Source organism: Homalodisca vitripennis, chromosome X (genome assembly GCF_021130785.1).
Source record: "Homalodisca vitripennis isolate AUS2020 chromosome X, UT_GWSS_2.1, whole genome shotgun sequence".
NCBI classification, from domain to species: Eukaryota; Metazoa; Arthropoda; class Insecta; order Hemiptera; family Cicadellidae; genus Homalodisca; species Homalodisca vitripennis.
The window spans coordinates 116,548,565-116,570,498 of NC_060215.1; the positions used below are offsets into that span (position 1 = coordinate 116,548,565).

General features: G+C 32.8%; 2 protein-coding genes across 2 annotated transcripts in view; one reads left to right on the forward strand and one right to left on the reverse strand.

The window, feature by feature from the left end:
• Positions 1-21,934, reverse strand: part of LOC124369814 (angiotensin-converting enzyme-like) — a 285,432-nt gene that overhangs the window by 149,492 nt on the left and 114,006 nt on the right. The gene's annotated exons all lie outside the window — the stretch shown is intronic.
• On the forward strand, positions 8,696-12,825 carry LOC124369815 (non-classical arabinogalactan protein 31-like). Its single transcript, XM_046827930.1, has 2 exons — positions 8,696-8,738; positions 11,624-12,825. The coding sequence occupies exons 1-2, from the start codon at positions 8,727-8,729 to the stop codon at positions 12,710-12,712; spliced, it is 1,101 nt and encodes a 366-aa protein (XP_046683886.1). The 5' UTR covers positions 8,696-8,726; the 3' UTR covers positions 12,713-12,825.

The following is a 21,934-nucleotide window of genomic DNA, read 5'->3' on the forward strand; positions in this document are numbered from 1 at the left end:
GCCACATTCAACCGCAACCCAATTCTGTAGATTTCATATTTTTAGACATTAACGGCGTCGTAACGTTTGTATTTGACGTAGTGAAAGTCTCCATAGGTACCATGCAATTGGTCCACTTTATTTTCTAAAAATAGTATAGATAGACTGAACTATCATTATTAACTCTATTGCTTTCCTTTAATAATAGAACTGCTTGTGAATGACATAGGGAATCACATTAAAATGCCAAAATTGTCGAATTTCTCAATTATTACTTTATGAGGAAATAAAACTGTCTTGGACATCTAGCTCACCTGACCTCGTTCGGATTTTGGATTTTTGCTTATGGTGAAATGTCAACACACACATATTATGACAAGAGATTCAAGACATCAATTACCTAATACACATAACACTTTTTATTGGCGGCACCAATGTATGGCACATTAGTATATCATATCAGTATAATTATGGATGCAAACTTATTAGTAGACCTTAGTAAGGTCTCTCGCGACGCAAACCATACACAGCCCCCACCCTCAACCCTCCGATTATCAAATACAATAAATATTATAACCATATACAATATAAACGTTGAATTAGCAGTAAATAGATGCTTTTTATTTTATTTATTTATTGTGTATAAATATACAGTAATATACATATAAAAAGTACATACATCAAATCACATGCAACATTTATAATCTCTATTAGGCTGTTTATTACTAATATTTCAATAAGAATAACCTCATATACTTGAACAGGATGCAACAAAATAGTGTCTTACAAAACAATGTATCATTATCAAGCAATGATATTGGTCGACAATATGTCGACAATTGGTCGACGCACGATTTAACTTGTTTCCAATGAATGCGTAATTGATTTTCCAAACATCTCACATTACCTTTTATTCTGTTATTGCATTGCCACTAATTTGGATTATTTCTTGGTTTATCCTTTTAATAGTTCCTTTATATTGTCCTTTACATCATTGTCACTTATTTTATGAATGTAACAAGATACGCGTACAATGGTAATTTTAGCGGTTGTGTAACTCCAACTTTCACCTTGCATACGTTTATAATTTTTATTCATATAACTATTTAAAGTAGCTTTATATTAGAACATATTTTATAATCCATGCCTTCTAATATGCCGACTAATTTCAGAGAAGAAATAAACCCATTTTTGTAACATAGGTTAAAGGAACAATCTTATAACCAAAGCTATAGGATAATGATCAATTATGGGAGCAAAAATCGCAGGCAACAATAAAGTCACTACTTTAATTCACTCCGCTGCTGTAGAATAATTGTGAGTATGTATGTGAGATAGATGGATTGCCTAATAGACCCCGCAACAGCTCCCTGAGCTCTAGATGGATAAAAGTTAGTTCTAACTAGATAAAAATCGTACAGCTGCCTTGAATTATCCTAAATATGATTTCCCGAGACAGCCAAGAGCGGGGCGATAATATATTTTTAATATAAGCTGTTTGAGATGAGAAGATATCACGCCAGTTGCTCCAGCACGACTAGAATACGATGTTATCAGCGACCGTATTTTACTTTCTATGTAAGGACTGGCGCCCCCGATACTTCGTTGCGTGTATACCACTCATCGCTAGAACCTTATTGAGTGTTATACGGTAATATACGGGTAATCACCATTCTTGCCAGTCATATCGGGTTTTTGGGGATCTACATTAGTATCACGTAACTGCTCTTCTAGCATTGAATACAGGCGTACCACCACAGCATCGTGACACTTTAAGCGAGCAACGTGTTCTGTGGCCTATTTGGCATTACGTGAGCAGCAGTCTCTGACACGTAAGAACCCGCATGGCACATCTGAATGCCACCTTCTACTTGTAGCTGTTCGTATTCTTGTAGGAGATAGTTGGATCGGACGTGGACACCCTAAACACAATCGCGACCGAACACTTCAGGGGGGAATCAGAGTCCAGACATTTGGACTCTCTCTGAGTTGTAACCGTTGCCCAACTGGGGGATCCTTTACCCGACCATTCTCTCGCAGATACTTTACTTAGTAGTTCTTAATTGTTTTCCGCACCGCCGTTCCGAGTTAGGGCATTCCAAGACAAAGCAATTCGGTCCTTCTTCATTCATAACAGAAAACCTACATGACTAGATACCTCGTTGAATCGCGCACTGTAAGATGGAAAAGCCAGTAGTCATATATTTGTGTAGCCGCAGCCACCTCAAAACTACTCCATGTACAAGTGACCCAACGATATCAACTTCTAACTTTTACCGAACGATCTTACTGTAAAGATGAGGCAGGAAAAATGAGCTCACCAATGTCATTTCTTAGAATCTCAAAGAACCCTTACGTGTAAAGTCACGATACGTTTGAGTATTCCCAACCTTGATCCTTTGGCAACATGATATCGTAAAAAAAACAAAAAAAAAACAACGACAGCGTGAAGAAACAATTAAGGGAACTAACGCACGTATGAGGTATCTTTTTACTTTAATACAGTAGTAATTGATCTATCACATATGATAATTCACTAAAGTTTAAAATAAAAAAGTAGTTTTTAATTTGATAGGCATTATTTTTACGAGAAGACGTACCAAAGTGCTAGGGAACGTAGAAGAGTGTGTTTCCACTGTCCGAACTACAGAACATTTTCACCTACCCTCAACGGAACGAAAAAAACTGGTTCGTCCGTAACGCAAATGCATGGTGCGGTACGAGATGTCTATGTTGGTATAGTGGACATAATGCGAGTACGAGTAGGATTCTTCTCTAAGGGTTTAGTGTTATTCATAAACAATCTTACGTTAAGTATCAGAGCAGGTACAAAGTACTTCTGTTTGGAAAGTCCTCAAAGAGAGAGGACTTTCAAACCACAAAAAGTTCAAGGGCTTCTTGCCCGTGATTATTCTGCACGATTCGGGTGTTCACAGTGACTTTTGCGTAATGATATAATCAATCCTGAATTTAATTGTAACGTGTAAGCTATTGTTAATAGGGAGGATTCGCTTTAAATTCTAGAAACTCCTACATGTGGACTTTCAATCAATTTGTAACTTTTGTATCTTAAGACCAACATATATTTTCTGCAAACGTATAGACAGGAGTTGTTAAGTTTCATTACTTTATTTGTTAATTGGACACTGCATATTGTCAAATAGGCTAAACTCCCCTACATATCTTGAGTACTTAAGAGATATACTCCCTGACTTTTAGATGACGTTACATTGCAAAGGCATTAGGTTTCAACATGATAGAGGAACCCTATATCCCAGTTTGGGAACATGATTCAAGACAAATTGAACAACACGTATGAATACTAGTGGATTGGCAATGGTGGCCCAATACATTGGCCAGCCAGATTCCTGACCTCAAACCTTAGGTCCTTTTCGCTGTGATCATATAAAAGACATTTTTTATAGCTCACCATTTAAAAGTGAAATGAACTCAGTAGCTCAAATGGCTGAAGCTGCTGCTGCGATCCATGCACAGTAGGGTGTTTGACCGAATTACCCGTATATAATTATTTCATTAGTAAACATGGTTCGGGAATTATGCTCTCATCAAATAGCATCCTCCTAAAGGTTGATTTTAATCCATTTTGCATCTTTTGTTGTAATATAAACTTTAAGTACTATAGTGCAATAAGTTTCGTAAGAACTATATACTGTAATTATATACTACATAATTATAAACCAAAAGTATTCGATAGGTACAAGTAGGGTTACACAATATAAAAGAAAGGGCAAAACATATAAGTGATACATTTTTACACGCAATGGTTGTTAATCTTTAACATGAAAACCCGAATTTGAACACTATAACAACATAATATAACATTATTTGTTACATTATATATCACCGATACTCTTTGATAAAATAATTTTTTACAGAAGTTAGTATTTTGTTTTAAAGCATTTGTACTAGGAAAACTTACATATTAAATTTTAATGTTCTTTTGCTTAATCAAACCCATATCATTTTGTAGATTTTTGTGAACTGTGAACTGTGAACATAGTAATCCATTTTGAAATACAATGTGATGTATTGGACAAAACAAATTTGATAACAATGGAATGAATTGTTAATAATAAATAAAACTACTTTTATTATAAGTCAAATAATCTCGAAATTACAAAACAAAACCCGGGTTTTTAAGTTATGACGTTAAGCTATTTGCCAAAAACCTAAACATCTTTCGAATTTTCTGAAAATATTGAACTAAAATAAACAAATAATAACGTTATGATTGTAATATAACACTATTACACTCATATATGACCATACAAACATATAATATCTTGATAGTGACATACTAATTGCATTATACAGGTTCATATCTTGCTTTTGTATTTTACTCCACCTTAAGAATAGTTAAGAATGACTCAGAGAACGGTTAAAAAAACCATAGAAACACTTATGGGCGTAACTTAGAGACATTCCAGGTATTGAATTTTTACAAAAAGGGAGCTCGTACAAAAAGATTGTTCCTGATATAATAAATGGCAAATTAAAATAATTTCATCGCTTCGTTTATTTGATTCCGTAAACACATACTTTCAAAAGTAATCATAAATGTCAACTAGCCTAAGTAAAATAAAACCATAGGTTTGGTCGCACATCAAACATATGCCGAGTACAACATATTTGGCACGAAACTGATTATTTTTTTACGTAGAGATGGTCCCTTTATTGGCTACGTATTATGCCATCCGCAAAACTCGCTACAAAATATTCTATAAACAGAAATTAGACTCTTTTGTTTAAAATACAAGCCTACATTTAGTTCCCGGGAAACAACGAGAATTACAATAAAACTCATTTTATTTTTAAATTTGAGATAATTAAACATTGAAAAATCCAGTTTCGTGAAGCTATAAAACCTAATCATTAATGTAATTATGGCTTCATATAATAATAAAATGATTTTAATTGCCGTGACATGGTCCATTGTGGTTTCATCGTCAAATTAAACTGCTTTGAAAACAGTGGTCTTTAATAAATGTTGATCATGCAAGTGTTTAATCAGTGAAAATCCTTGACTAGATTACCAGTATAATCTCAAGATTTTAAGATACCCAATGGACAATCCAGTACAATAAATAGGGTATAGCAATCGTATTGTACTAACTGACTATTAAAATTCATAATAAAGTTTTACCTTTGGTAACATTCATAATTTACTTTTGTCCCGATAAAATTTGTTAAATACCAAACTGTGAGGCGTAACACGGGATCGTGTTAGACTATATAGTCAGAGAGAATATATTTGTTTTGAACATTTATTAAATATACGTTAACTAAAACGTTGTAAAGCGAGTTAATGCAAAATTACACGTTAGTTCTGTGTCGCGTTTTTTTCGTCAGTTCTACAGCTGTTTCGTATACTCCTTTACAAGGTAATACTTTTTGTATGGAATTACTACTGAGTATTGTACATTTTCTTGTTTTTAATTAAAATGAAAGAAAAATGCTGCAATTTCTTTACATTTCATAAATATCATAAATATACTTCATATATTGTTGCTGTTCAGTTTTCAAAACCATGAAAATGGTGCCATGCATTATAACAGTTAAAATCTAACATTCTTATAATCTAGGAATACGAATTTTTTAAATTTAATGGGACAGCTATAATTGTTCTTAGAAATGTTTTTAATCTTATGATTTTAGATGATATTAAGCTTCAAAACGTATGCTACATAAGTTCAGCGTGAAATAATTTGTGGTGTTATTTTGCGTGATGCCTGTGTCATTTTTGACAGGGTAGGCTTTTTTATGATGTTTAAGAATAAATATGACATCACTATTACATTACTGGATCAAAAAGATCAATATATATATATATATATATATATATATATATATATATATATATATATATTATGGCAAGTGACATTGGTTAGTATTCATAATATAACCGTTATAGTAACCATAAATCAAAGAAATCATCACGCATCAACTCATTAACAGCTTGAAAATTTAAATTAGATTTTATTACTACATAATAATCAATTTAATTTGTTTAATCATATGCTTTTACTTAATTTATATTAAACGTCTCGAAGTCATTCATGACTAACAAAGATCATACATGATATTTTTTATATAACATTGAAATATATAAACGACAAACCACATTTCAAATTTTGTAGGACTGAGATAACTTTTTTAATATTAAAAACCATTTCAATTCAGTTTTGAACTCATTAATTATTTAATATCGTTATGAATACCATTGATTAGCTACACTCGAGCTTCAGACGTAGCCTATCCTAGTGCATTCTAGTACCACAGTGTTCGTTATCTTTACCCTAAATTTAAATTAAACTTTATCGTGAAGATAACCCCCCCCCCACCTCTGAAGGTCTTATGGTCTTTAGGAGTTTTATAATAGCAAAATGTCACTTCAAGGATATACGGGCCAAAGCATGTAGTCCAAGCTACCTAAAGATGTTATTACACTGCTACCTCACATTTAATTTTGAATTTAATATAATAAATTTCTTTTGAAATTTAAATACCTTGTTTTCAGTCTATACACGCTCTGTAACTGATTGAAAGATAAGAGGTGAGATAATAAGGTATATATTTATCAGTAAAGAAAGGCGTTGGAAAAGTCAAGAAATTACTGAGCACGTGTATTTTAACCTTTCCATTACATCGTAAACGGAATATATGAAATGGTAATACTAGTAGTAATAATAATACGCGTTTCTGAACGCATTTTTCCCGTGCTGTTGGACGCGAAAGTTGTCCCTGCCTCTTATCTCGTGTTGGTGAACATCCCCTCTCCGAACCAAAGCACACTTCGACACGGAGTAGAGGATCACCTTGAGAATATAGAGACAGGGAAGAATAAGAAATCTCAGCTCCCTAAACGCGTTTCTACACGACTCTCTATTGTTAAATTTAGAATTCTTACAGGTTTTTGGAGCCTGAACACTCGCTCCAACTTGTGCTGTGCACCACTGCCCCAAAGTCTGATTCCTTATCCCAAGTGGGGATAAATTAAGCCATAGACCATTTTAAATACCGTAATTGGGCAGTGCTTTGCCAAATTACGAAGAGCAAAGATGCCCGATGCAACCTTGAGACAGATATGATCCACGTAAATGTCCCAGGTTATTCCTCGATCTAGGAACATTTCTAGGAATTTTGTTGATTCCGTTTCATCCTGCGGGAGATCATCCACAAACACTGAAGATCTTGTTTCAGATTTTCGTTTGCTTAGCAAAAATTTCATGAAATTTGATTTTGATTCATTTGTTTTCAGGTTGATTTCAGAAAATAAATGAAAGCAGGAATTCAACTCAGAAAAGTAATTATTTCCAAGTTTTGAAGTGTTTCTGCTTTAACACAGAGAGTCGTGAAATGAGATACTAGTTGTTCGTTTTTGTTTTATGAATCCGTTTTCCGGATTTATAACTTTAAATCTATCAAAAAAAACTATTTCCACGAAGATGTCTTCAAATATTTTACTAATTTTCGGAAATATCAAGATTTGTAACTATTTATCCACAAATGGAACCTTTCTCATGAACTTTCGACAGAAATTAGGCCCATCTACCGACCGTTTCAATTCTATTTTATTTTTAACTTTGATTCGGTTTTATGGAATTGCTAAATTTTTATAATTTTGAAAGTTATTACTGATATACTTGGTTTACTTGTACGATTTCGGTATGTTCCTTTGAAATAAAAAAATTGACACCCTTCTTTCTGGGTTGTCCCCAATAAGAGTAACGTTTCACAATTACGACAACGACAAATCTGTTCTTTGAAGAATTTTCTGTTTATACCTGTATTCAGGACATCCAAATCCGATATTCAGAAAGTATCACTTAGACCTATCTTATTAAGTATTTAGCGAGTTCTTCTATACGTTAGAAACATATTTTTCGAATTTAAAATATAGGGTGTTTGGACTTTTGCTTATACACATAAATATTGAAACTTTAGGAATACGGGCCAGAGACGGGTTCTTAAGATAAATTATTTGACATGTTAATAATGAAAAGGATGGTCGTGCTTCATTTAGGAGTAACATAGGGATGGAGATTCCTCACATAATTTAAACCGAAAAATGAAGCCGATGGGTGAGGGTAAAATATATTTAAAACTCCTATAGTAATTCATTACTTTAATTTGAAGCTTGATAACGCTAATTTAGATTGGAGATTTATGAAAAATAGTAGACCTTTTGGTGAATAACTTATTATTTGCCTAACTAGCACATATTAATAATAATTTCAAAGGCTATAAGAATGCAATCGAATTCAAGAAGAGAATAGTTTAAATGCTAGGCTATGTTATGACTGGAAATTCGATTCTATCATTTACATTTTTTTACTCAAAAATGAAAATATAAACTTTAGATTGCTTGGTCGAAATGTTTTGAACCATTATTTAATGATAAAGTGATATATAATGTAAATATATATATATATAATAAATAAATATATATATATATATATATATATATATATATATATATATATATATATGCACATTTAACTAACTATATATTATCAATAAAAGATGAATAGATGTAGGTACTTGTTGAAACAAGCTTGAGGAGAAATGATTTTCAGAGGAAGACCACATAATTAAGAATGCCCAGTGATTGTACAAATGTCCGCACAGCGATGGAGAGGGGAGGAAATGGGTATATTATAAAAGTAGAGAGTGAATCCAGTGGGCAGTACAGTTCCTTGCACCGCCGGATTCACAAGCTAGGCGTTATGCAATACAAGGTGAGTACGACGCCTGTTCTTGTTTATTTAATTTGTTAACTTATACTTCAGCATCAGCTGTTTTTAGTTTAAAAATATATATTTATATATATATATATATATATATATATATATATATATATATATATTATATATATATGTATATATTGTAGAGTTTGCATTTGTTTTATATTGTTTTCATGCTATACTGTTGCATTTAAAAGAATAGAGTTTGTGACGAACAAATAATTCATTGCAAGAAAGTGCACGTTTTTATTACAAATCAATAACGTTATAAATTACATTATCATTCACAGAATCATTGTAATCATTTACTTGGATATCGAAAAATGCTCAATATTCTTTATACGGAAACTTTTATTTTGATAATAGGTGATGAACCGTTTTTACTATAATACTTAAGTATATAACTTACAAATGCATTCGAATAGTGACATCCCTCTAAATGCCATGGGTCTATTCCAAAATAAATTAGTGAGTAATCCGTTATTTTTAATCAGGAAAAGTTTGATTGGTGTTGTTTTTTATACTTCTTTTTACAATTAGTCCGTTTCAAATATTTTACACTTGAATTAGTTATTTTTATACTGCTTTGCGAGCTGTTTATTTTGCCTATAGTATTGGGGATTAGTTATATCAAGTGAAAAAAATGAATATATAGTTTTTGTATGTATTATTCTCATAAATTCTGAACTCTCGTTGAAAAAATTTTTCGTGTTGTACGAAAAGATAATGATAAATTTTAAAGGGTTTCGTATTCTGTAAAACTACAATTAAATATGTACTATTATTAAAAAAATTCTATCCTTTAGTAAAACATTTTCTGCTGACATACATTATGAACGTTTGATTTCATTATTATCATTATTATTATACCTTAGCAAAACGTGCCACATAGCTCACGTGAGTACGTCCTTTAAATGGCCAAGTAATGACATTAAGCAACTAATAACCCCAGGTATTTGATATTTTATAGTAAACAATAGTCCATTATGTAGTCATATTAATATTAAAACAACACTCTTGAATTTTAGAGATTTACTTTTCCTGTCAAAGCAGATAATCACAATTATATTCGTTGTTATTTTTCATAAAAAAGTTTGAATGTGTAAATGACTTCAAGAGGTAAAGTACTCTATTAAATAGAAAAATCATAAAAATTTTGTTGCCCGTATTTCATAAAATAGGTCTATTAATTTAATAAAGGCTCCATAGTTTACATGCTATAGGTTATAGCTTGATCCGAAGATTTTGGCTCAGGGTAAAATTAATAATACAACACATTATCTTTTTTAAATATGGAAATTTCGTCACCTCGTGTACATCATATGAATGAGGTCATATCACTAATATCACCAGTTGGGTAAAAATTTCCTGTTTCAAAATTTTACTCAATATTAAATATGTACGGAGTGCTATATACATTGTATAGATGGAGGCATTCCATATAGAATAGTAAATCAGTGATAGGATTAAAATAGTGTTATCTTCTTTATAAGTTTGTTTGTGTATTATTTATTCGGTAATTTTTAACCAATCTCATCCGCCTAATTTCATGGATGTTAACCTTACTCATCAATTAGTACTATAATTTATTCAAAATTGTTTTCGAATTGCAATGGCTATTGAAAATTATTTAATAAAGTATTATTATCTAAAATATTTGTTAATATCCAAATTTACAGGAACTGTAATTATATCATTTCATTGAACACAAACTATAAAAAAGACAGTCGTTTCTCTATCACCAGTTGTAGAAGACGTTATCATAATCAATCGTTTTCAGTTAAAATCTAAACTATTTGCTCGAGGCAAAAATTGTTTTAAGTTATTGATTACAAATTAGGGTAACGATAATTTTTTTCGTATTTTTTAATATTTTATATTATACATTATAATTAGTTACAAATTATAGATGTTAATTTATGCTGTCATGCACTCGGCTTTTCTAGTCAAGGGATTACACGTTGTTAAGCGTGAATTAAATTATCTAACTATTAAATAAAATTGTGTAAAACTTAAAACTAATATGTTCGAGAAAACATTTGTAATTAAAAATCACACGGAATCATACGTATCGATTGCGGGCGACTGTATTTAGCGATAAAGCTAGTAAAGGAAACTTATACCATATTATGTGGTCGTGTTCAATATTAGCCATCATTTAAAAGAATAATTTGTATTATAAAAAAAAGGTTCGTAAAGATTTTTGAACCGGTAATGAAGAAACATAAGACAGATGGCCTCAAAACTAATGTTCTACTCAAAACTGCTTTCAACTCAAATAACTAACTTTCGTGAATGAACAAAAATATTGAAAGAGACTGGAAAAAAATATGTTTTGTTATATCCAAACGTTATAGAGTAATTTGCTTTCGGAACTGCAGATAGTGACATAACGACCGTGACCTTGTTTGAAACCGTTACAAGTAATATTGGACTGGAGTCTCGTGCCGGGAACTTCTACCATATATCGCCCTCAGAGTTCATCTAATAACACTAGTATTAAAGCTCACCTATACTTTCAGTATTTCTCAAGTAGCAAAGATATTAAAGAAACACGGTTTTATGTGATCAAGAGCATCTTGTTTTAGTTTTGAATTTTACTTCTTTTATTATTGATAACATTTATTTCTAAATAGTGCTTAGCAAAATTGTTACAACTCTAATTGACCAACGGTAAAAGCTAAACTCAGATCAAATACCCTGAACATAGGAAGGTCCTAAAAATATTATTTGTAAAAAGTTAAAATTATGCGAAGATTTACGAAGAATTATCACTCGTAATTTGTAAATATTTATTTATTACCACTAGTGGAACACTTTCTGAAACTTGTAGACATGAACATCGATATTATTGACTGGTGACTTTGATTGTATTTCAGATATTCCTGTTCGCCCTAGTGGCGCTGATAGCACTAGTTGCGGCGGAAGAGAAGAAGGCCACGGAAGAGAAGTCGGCAGTGGAGAAGTCAGACTCGGAAGCGGTGGAAGACAAGAAACAGGAGAAGAGAGGTTTGTTCGGGTTCGCCCACGGGTATGGAGGACTGGATGAAGGCTACGGCGGATATGGTGGAGGTATCGAGCTCGGAGGCTACGGAGGCGGAGGCTACGGGGGTGGAGGCTACGGGGGTGGAGGCTACGGGGGTGGAGGCTTCGGCAGTGGAGGCTACGGAGGCGGGAGCTATGAGGCTACTGGAGGCTACGGTCATGGCGGTTACGGTCACGAAGAACATGTCAAGGCCATCACTGTCACTAAGCATGTCCCAGTTCCACATCCAGTATATATAGAGAAGAAAGTCCCATACCCAGTAAAGGTCCCTGTCGATAGGCCATACACAGTCCACGTACCTAAACCCTACACCGTGCATGTCGAGAAGCCTGTCCCATACCCCGTCAAGGTTCCCGTTCCCCAGCCCTACACCGTCCATGTCGAGAAGCCCGTTCCAGTTCCAGTCAAGGTCCCTGTTGACCGTCCCTACCCCGTTCATGTACCCAAGCCCTACCCTGTCTACGTAGAGAAGAAAGTCCCTTACACTGTTGAGAAGCACATCCCTTACCCAGTCAAAGTCCCTGTGGATCGTCCATACACCGTCCACGTACCTGTAGAGAAGCCAGTGCCCTACCCTGTAGAGAAGCCTGTACCTTACCCCGTCAAGGTCCCAGTCGACAGGCCTTATCCTGTCCACGTGCCCAAGCCCTACCCTGTAACAGTCGAGAAGCCTGTGCCTTACCCCGTAGAGAAGCCTTACCCAGTCAAGGTGCCCGTCAAGGTACCAGTCAAAGTACCTTACCCAGTGGAAGTTAAGGTGCCCGTCCACATCCCAGTACCTGTGAAGCATCACTATGAGCATGACTATGGCGGTGGCTACGAGAGCTATGGAAGCGGTTCCGAAGGAGGTTATGGAGGAAGCTACGGAGGAGGATACGGAGGTGGCAGTTCTTCTTACTCCTCCCACACATACCATCATTAACTACGTTACCTCGACTGCTGTTACCATTACTGAACTCCTTTATACTTTTGTAATATATGTGTATAGTTTACTTTTTAAAAATACGAATTTTTAGTAAATAAACTGGTTTTATAAACCTATACTGTCTGATAATTTCCATGTATTACACTTTTCAATGAGACAATACAAAATGTTTCCAATTTCAAAATATATGCAATTCCTATGTTGTGTATCAACCCTCATCATAGATTTACTAAACGGCCACTCATTTATGATGATTGATACAAATTGAAGTCTAAAACGGCATAAACTAATCTTATTTGGCATAAGCATAAACTGTTTTCATGGTACATGGTTACATAATCATGGTACTTTTTAGGGATATTGTAATGTCAGGTAATAAAGCATACTCTAACACACTCATAACTCAATCTGTTAAATATTTTATGTTATACTTTCCAAAAAAGAACATTCCGTATGCAAAATAACTATTTTGTGAATAAGCAATAATTATTATTAAATTACTTTTAAATTACATTAAAATTATATTAAAAAGCAGTATTTTATAAGCACACTTACTGTTCGAGACATTTTAAACAGGTCCATGCTCAAAAATGAAATATAAAACCTAGTGTGTTGTTTGTTCTAGTATCTATGCTAATGTAAACATAGTGCAGAAATCGTCAATATACTTGATAAAAAATAAGAGGTAATTTAGTACTTAAAATGAGTTATACAAGTTACGTTTTTTTATTGAAACAACATGTTTTCCGGAGAAAGAACAGTGTTTTTAAAGATTTACTTTGAACTGTCATTCTTTCCATTGCAATTGTGGAATGGAATTATTGTTCATATGAATTATGTCCAATTAAAATGTTACTGCCAAATCAAGAACCTTGTGGCAGAATCAGTAATACAACGATCTATCAGCTTTTGTAATATATACCTATACCTTGGTTTGCAACAATCACTACCTTTTTCCATAAATTTAATGAATGAAATCTAACTGGTTTTAAATGTTTTAGTTTTATGCATACTAGTCTAAATACAGAAATTTTATTTTCTTCGACAAGTAGGTACACCACTATACTAAGACGAAATGTTTATCTTAACTATCAACTGCCTACCAAGCTCACTTAAACATCCATTGGATTGAACATTTAGACGTATAAATCATCATACCGTTTGTGTTTTGTGGAATTAAAGTACTCATGCATTAGTAGAACTGATCGGCCTATACTGCTCTGCCTCAATATATACCGAGCAATGTATTCATTTTCTTTTTGGAGAACAGTATAAACAGATTGATCTACTTTATAAGCTAAAACTTCATTTCTTTCCATAACTTGAAGACGAAAAGTTTATTTTATATAAGGCAGAAAAGTACATCAGTATGTACAAACCCATCACTCTTGGCGATAGCCATGTCTTAACTGACCTAGTTTAAAATAGGTGATAGTTGCCCATTCTGACGATGATTCCATGAAGAAATTCCCTTCCGGAGTTGAGGCTCTCGCGTGGTTTCTATGGTTCTACAAGTGTGAGAACCTTGGGGATCATGCAGTTCGTGATTGCCATGTACTCCATTTCCATTGGAAAAATATTGGCAGTCTTTTGATATGAAGACTAATACTCATAATTTTTCTCAAGAAACCATTCAATTTAGTGATATTTTTCAGTTTTTGGATTCTTAATAAGCTCGCCTTCGAAATTCTGTTCCCACAGGCCGGGTACTATAGTAAACTACTGAAATGACTGACAATGACTGTCAACTGCATCCTGGCAGAATTAAGTAACTAACTCATAAATCTGTAAAGCTCTCATACATTTACTACCGCAGATGATATCATCAGAGTAATTGGAACCACCATCCAGCACGATCCAGAGTGTTGATCCACCAAAACATCACCATTCAAATATTGGTATTATTTTTTATTCGAGGATGAGATTTCCAGACAACAACCAGTTTTTATATTGTCTCGAGGTTGAGTGGAAGAGAGGACTAAAATAGCCCTAACTCCGTCTCAAAATAAAGTAATTTTTCATTTAATGTTTTTAATAATTTCAATCACCATAGTCACAACTACCATTACCACAACCACCATCAACACAACACATCACCACCTGTGAGTCACCATCCAACACAGTCAAACCTCGCTGTACAGTCGCACACCTACCCACACGTTACTGACGTCTTGTACAGAATTTGCCTTTACTGACAATCAAATGAAGACCATCAGGACCGTATATTCTTAAATGCTGATATTTTTAAGATCAGAATTAATTATATCAAAGGCCTTACTAATTGTTAGTTCATAAGCTAGGTGCTACGGAATATCATCTGCCTATGCATGCATGTCTATACACGAGTCATACATCTGTCTACACATCTGGGCACAAATCTTGTAATCTTACTTTTATATCCAAGACAAGATTTCAACTAATCCACATAATTCCCGCTTAAACCATAACTCATTTTTCACAACGGTAATTAGTGATTAATTGATTCCAATACTTGAGAGTAGTCAGTTATCACCAATGAGCTGTATCTTTCTTTATCTCTTGAATCTACTGAGTTACTAAATATATTGACTAGGGCAGTGCACGTTCTGAGGTGTTAATAGTTTTCAACTTATACGGCATATTTTGTGCGTGTGTATTAGTATTTCGTAAATAACTATTACCAAGATCAGGTAGTACTGAGATGATGATTAATCAGACAGATTTACCAATCCGACTACTACAATAAAATTTCTCTTCAAACGACCATACAAAAAATGAGGTTTTATTATATCTTTTATGAAAACTACAAGGAAAGTATAACATATATGGTATTTCTGAAATCAGTAAAACATTCTTTAATTAAGTAAAAAATGTGTTGTTACGTTCTAAACATTGACTCAAACTCTACACCCCGTGGTTGCTTGTCTAGAAGAAATTGCATGCAGATTTTATGTAAAACAACGTTAAAATATAGATACTTATTAAGAGAACTGTGACAGTTTAACAAAGTTTGACAAAAAATAGTTGTTTTAACGTAGCGAGAAAACGACGCAGCCATCAATTAACTTAATCACATTGATTTGTTGACTTATTACTCACAACTTTGTCTATTTAATCTTTGCTATATCTCTTATTGTTTCCAAGATACAGCAGACATATATTCATCCAGAATGTAATTAAATAAGTGTTCTCAGCTTAACAGAAGCAAGATTCAGAGTGATTAGCCTTGTTGTATAACTATTTGTTTGGTTATGATAGAGCAGAAAATGAAGACAGAGTGAAATAAGAGAGGAAACTAATTGAGAGGCTGAAGGGGTAACCAGGTAAGGGAACTGTTGTTGGTGGGGAAGAGCGAGTTCGCTCATGCTCGTGCATCCACGCGCAGCGAGGCAGGAAGAAGACTGAAAATCCAAAGGATTTATAATCTTTTTAAAAATTAACACAGATTCCATATTAGGACTTTTTTACTATATAAAACACGAAATTTTAGGTATCACTCTCCCTGAAGAACATATTTTTAATTCCTATATATATATACATTATGTATAAATATATGTATAATATATATATATATATATATATATATATATATATATATATATATATATATATATATATATATATATATATATATACGTTAATGTTTTGTCCATAAAATTTTAAACATGTCATGCTGAAAAATTAAGTCATATTTTCAAAATAAAGATTTGTCAATCCCTCAGATCATATTTCACATACTTAATGTAGACATTTGAAATCTTCATCGTCAGCCATTTTCCATTCGGCCTTATTGTAAAATGACCCAAAATGACTACTTTAAATGTCTACAACTTCTCGTGAAAATATTTGTTGTTCTTTTTTCTGTATTCAGGAAAGATATCTTGAAGGATGGTGACTATTTAATTTTTTTAAATTTATTCAACCTTAAATCGATTGCACCACCTTAATGAAGAAGATAACTAAAAGAAACTCTACACCAGGGCCCACATCACCAAAAATCGTGAACTACTCAAAAGGAATCATGTATTTTATAAAGGCCCACATATCCTCCTAATTTTATCGTTAGTGTCATTTAGTTATGTGACGGAGTGCCAGAGTGAAGCCATGTCGCAGTTACCCCTATGACGTCAAAGTAAGCATCAATCTCTTGTGAGCTCTTTTCATCAAACCCTCTATTTAGGGATTTAATGTTGCAATTGTGCGACACTAGGATTCCTATTCCTCCTTACCCGCAAGTTTCCTGAGGCCTGAGAAGGGTTAAAGTTCACGGACGTGTGGTCACTCACAACAATGTTCTCACCATGCAACACAGCCGAGCAGGGAGCGGCTTCACCTAAGAAACTTCGATTTTCCAGACACCGCAAAGCTGCAGAGACAGCGGCCACAAATTTTGAGCCTAATCGGGAAGTGTCACTTCTATTGTACACCGTCTCGTACGAGATTTCTACTGCCAACGCAAGTATTGACTTCTGTGAACTCTACCCCAAAATTACCACAAATAGGTTCATAGAATAGGAGGTCCACGCGATAAATCTGCGAGTTCCCCTTACCAGTTCGTACACTATCGAACTCCACTAACAAAAATAACTTATTTCCTTATATTAAAATGAAATAGCTATACATGTACCTCATTTTATAGTATACCCTCTCAGTTTTGAAATATCCCAGGGAACTCGATCAAAAAACACTAAACACACACAAGATTCTCATGCTAGCAATAATTATATTTGTTTACTAAGAAAATACTGCAGAATAAATTGCAGAAATCCGTGGACCTCAGCAAACATAAGAGTGGTTGTGTTGATTTTTGTGATGATTAGGTCCATTTAGATGGGATAGGCATTTTTATGCATTTGAAGAAACATAATTCAGCAATTACTGGATCAACTAAGTTTTATGAGTTATACACGGTAATAGGTAATGATTGTTATTGATACATACAAATATCTTACTTCATAAATACGTATAAATTTGATTATATTCCTACACATTGATAAATTATGTCTATAATATCTTACTGCATTCAATAATTGTCCATCCTTCTAGTCCCACAATAGTGGTTATAAGTACCATAGATTTAAATCACACATTTATTTCCATAACCTCAGGTTTATACAGGGAAACCAATGAATTAAAGCTTCCTAAAGATTTCAATTACGGGTTGTTAAATTTAAATTATCCATAAACGAAAATGACCTTACAGCAAAATTATTCATTCCTGTGGCACACTGAGAAAATCTACCTTTAAAATGTTCTCAATTTATACACACCCTACAATCTAATTGTAAAATAAGACGTAACAATTTGTAAGGTATATATTTTTCTCAATCATTTATTTTGTATGTGGTATTGCGTTCTCATAATGAACACTGTAAAAAGCGTTTGAAGGACAACAATAACTGAGCACGTGTTCTTTTCATATCTTTTCGATGTACAGTCCATCTAATGCGATAATAAATGGGATTTTCATTTATATCGGCTGTTGAATTTTACCATCCGAATCAACATTTTTTTGTATTCAGAACTTCCAAATACTATTTCAATAAGATTGTTATGCATATTTTGCTAATTACCGGAAATTTCGATATTGATCACTATTTGTAACTGCTTGTATATCAGATATGAGTACGTTAAAACAAGGGATCGTTTTTGTTGTTTAAGATATTTGGTTCAGGTTGATGGTCAGTTCACTTCTACAAATAAAAACATTATGAGATTAGTGAACGGTTGCTACAGATATTTGGAGCATAGCCTATAAGTACACACATATAAACATAAGTACCTATAAGTACATACATATAAAAGCAATGGAGGATTTTTCAGAACACAAAACTCTAAATAACTTGATCCGCTTTCTCTTCATTAACAGGTACCATAGATGTGGATGAAACGGCTGCTCTTTCATATCTCCATGGTAATATAATTCCATTAAAAGCTACTTTAATATAATATACGAAGAAATGTTTAATACTCTCAAGAATAGTAATACATTATACTCGATAAATTCGTTCAATGTACCATTACTTTCAATTTTAGTTTAGTTTAAACTTTTAGTTTTAATCTATTTTATAGAACTGCCAATAACTGATGAAGCAATCTTGTAGCGGTCTTAATATTTTCTATTGTTTCTTTTCATATTAAACACTTAATTCACTTGTACTACCTTTTCCGTTAATTACTTTGTAACTAAAACTATTTTAAGTCCTTTACTTTGAATTTACTGCAATACTGGTAAAGGCTCCGTTGATGAACCATTTGCTGGTAGACTTTTGTGTTTCTTTCAAGTTTTTTTTACCAAACACGAAATTTCCAAGTAATAGTTCCCAGGCGATGAACCTATTAAACATGTCGCATGGACATCCATGTATTCAGAAAGTGTTACTTTTATTTTTCAGTATTTGATGAGTTCTTCTATATGGTTTACAAAATATTCTCCGAGTTGTGGATATTGGATGTTTGGACTTTTCCTTACGTAATACGTAAATATTGGAGAAATCTATGAAATAGACAAAAGGGGGATATTCACAGAAAAATTATTTGAAATTTTAGCAAAGGCAACGATGGACGTGTTACTTGTAGGAGTAACACTGGTAGGAGATTTCACAAAAAAGTTTGGCCGAAAGATTGGATTGAAGTAATATACTTATTTCAAGTATTAAAAGGCATTACATGTCAAAATTAATAAAATGATACATTTATTTTTACTTAACAGGTAATAACGCAAAAGGTCCCGGATGTTCAAAAAAGAATTTAAGCTTTTAGTATTAAGGGGAACCAATAAGCTCAATACAACTTGCCGAATGTGCAAATACTTTAATTAATTATTCAATAATAAGGTTTTTTAAAACCCATATGTATACAATATAATCAAATAAGATAAAATTGTAATACAATCCTATTTCCTGAATTTGGACATTTAGTACCATCATTTAGATATGTTCACTTAAAAATTGAGTTAAGGACTACTTACTCATAGACAAACAAAATTTGTGTTTGCTTGGTCTACATACCCTGGCCTATTATCGAAATAGTTTTATATTGTTTATTTGTGGAATTAAGTATAATTTTTCCAGTATGTACACGGGAAGCAAAAACATCTACTTTGCTACATATCTTTAATTATTACATACTTCCATGTGATGAAATCTACTCTGAAAATTAAATGTATTGAAATTGAATCTATACGGCAAAAAAATGTTTTCAACAGAATATAATATTCGGTATGAAAATTTGTATTTGTGTATTAAAATTTGTGTAAGACAGTCAAAATGGGATATGAATTATTAGCCTGCTAACATTTTTCTAATAATGGAGTTGTTTGGCTTTTAAGGCGACATGAAAAGACAATAATAAAAATATTCCTCTATCAAAACCAAAGACATATTTTGTAAACAAACACATGCAATATATCTTTTTGCTTCTCTATTTCAGCTTCAATATTGACGATGCATGAGTTAAGAAGACTACTTACCGCAATCGTACTATTAAACCTCCACTGTGTACTTTCGTCTCTCAGAACTATATATGTAGAAGAAACTAGCCTTTTATTTCTATTGTTTGTACAATTTACACGGACAGACAATAGGGTATCATAGTGTACCTCTTATTGGCTTATATTTTTTTACTTAACGTTATTTACGCTCTATGGAAATCGTTCAGATCGTGTTACACAGTGTTCGAGCTCTCATTCAAAAACAGTCAAATATACAAAAAATGGTTCAAAAGAAAAAACTTCAAAGACGTTAAATATATACCATATAACGTTTTTTTCCTTTAACAGTTTTGGAGTTACAGATATGAAGGTTTTGGCCAAAACGTTTCTTTTCACTAATAACTTAAAACTATCAACACAGGTTAACAGTTGGAACCTTTGATATTCGGACATGGGACTTCTCGTTTCACCACGCGACATAGTCTGTCAAGAGTTACAATCACTATAATTTAAATTAAATTGGTTCATTTTTAAATTGACCATGAATATTAACCCATAATACTTCAACCATATTTTGAATTATAATGGAAGTTTAAGCATATTATGAATATTTTGCTTATTGTTTGAGTCAATCTTGGATAAGAACGACTTTCAGAAGAGGAACAATTAATTAAGACTTCCCAGTGATTGTACAGATGTCCATGCTGCAAAAGGGGGGAGGGGAGGAAGAGTGGGTAAAATATAAAAGTAGAGAGCGGCTCCAGTGGTCAGTACAGTTCCTTGCACCGCCGGATTCACACACAAGGCGTTATGCAATACAAGGTGGGTACGATGTAATGTGCTTATGTTTACTGTACACTTGTAAACAGCTGGTAACTTCCTTTTTAGCATCAGCTGTTTTTAGTTTTCGAAGACTTTGTAGAGTTCTAAAAATTTTTTACAACACTAGTGTTTTAAAGCAATTTCAGATTTTAAAATTATTTTATCACCTTTTTAAAATTACACATATCGTAACGTCTCATGTATTTCAAGCGAGAACATCATATCTACAAAATATTTTACACACACACTATTATATAATTCCTTAGCCAATTGACTGATTTTGTTTACAGCTTCAAAGGCCGTTAGTACAAAAATTATTATATTATATTTAAAACATGTTATTCTTATGGAAATTTGAACACTTGTCCATAATTTAATGTAGGCTTTTATAGAGTTCTGTTTTATACTAGTATCATCTATCCTACTTTAATTATCACTATTTAAAGAAAGCTTTTGCGTCTTAAATCTTATCCTTAATTAGGTACACTCCGAGTTATAGAAATTGCATGGTATATAGATATATATTATAGAGCTCTGTTTTATACTAGTATTATCTATCCTAATTTAACTATCACTATTTAAAGAAAGTTTTTGCGTCTTAAATCATATCCTTAATTACCTAATTACCTATACTCCGAGTTATAGAAATTGCATGGTATATGCATAAACTGTTATAAAGATCATTACGTCAACTTCAATGTTACAACATTACTATTGCCTTTTAAAGAGATACATTCCCTATCAAAGTAGATGAAACATTATGCAATGGAATTCTTAATTATCTTATGAATAGATTGCTTAATATAATAAAATATTCGATTGGCAGTAAAACATAGTTGTTATATTGATAAAATCACACATGGCATGATAGTGTAATTAAAAATGTTCACAATTACACGAGACTCAAAACATGTTTGCCTGAATGTTATAAAGTATTTCTATCATATTTTATATAGTGTAGCATAAAGTGTGTATTCGTTCAGAGC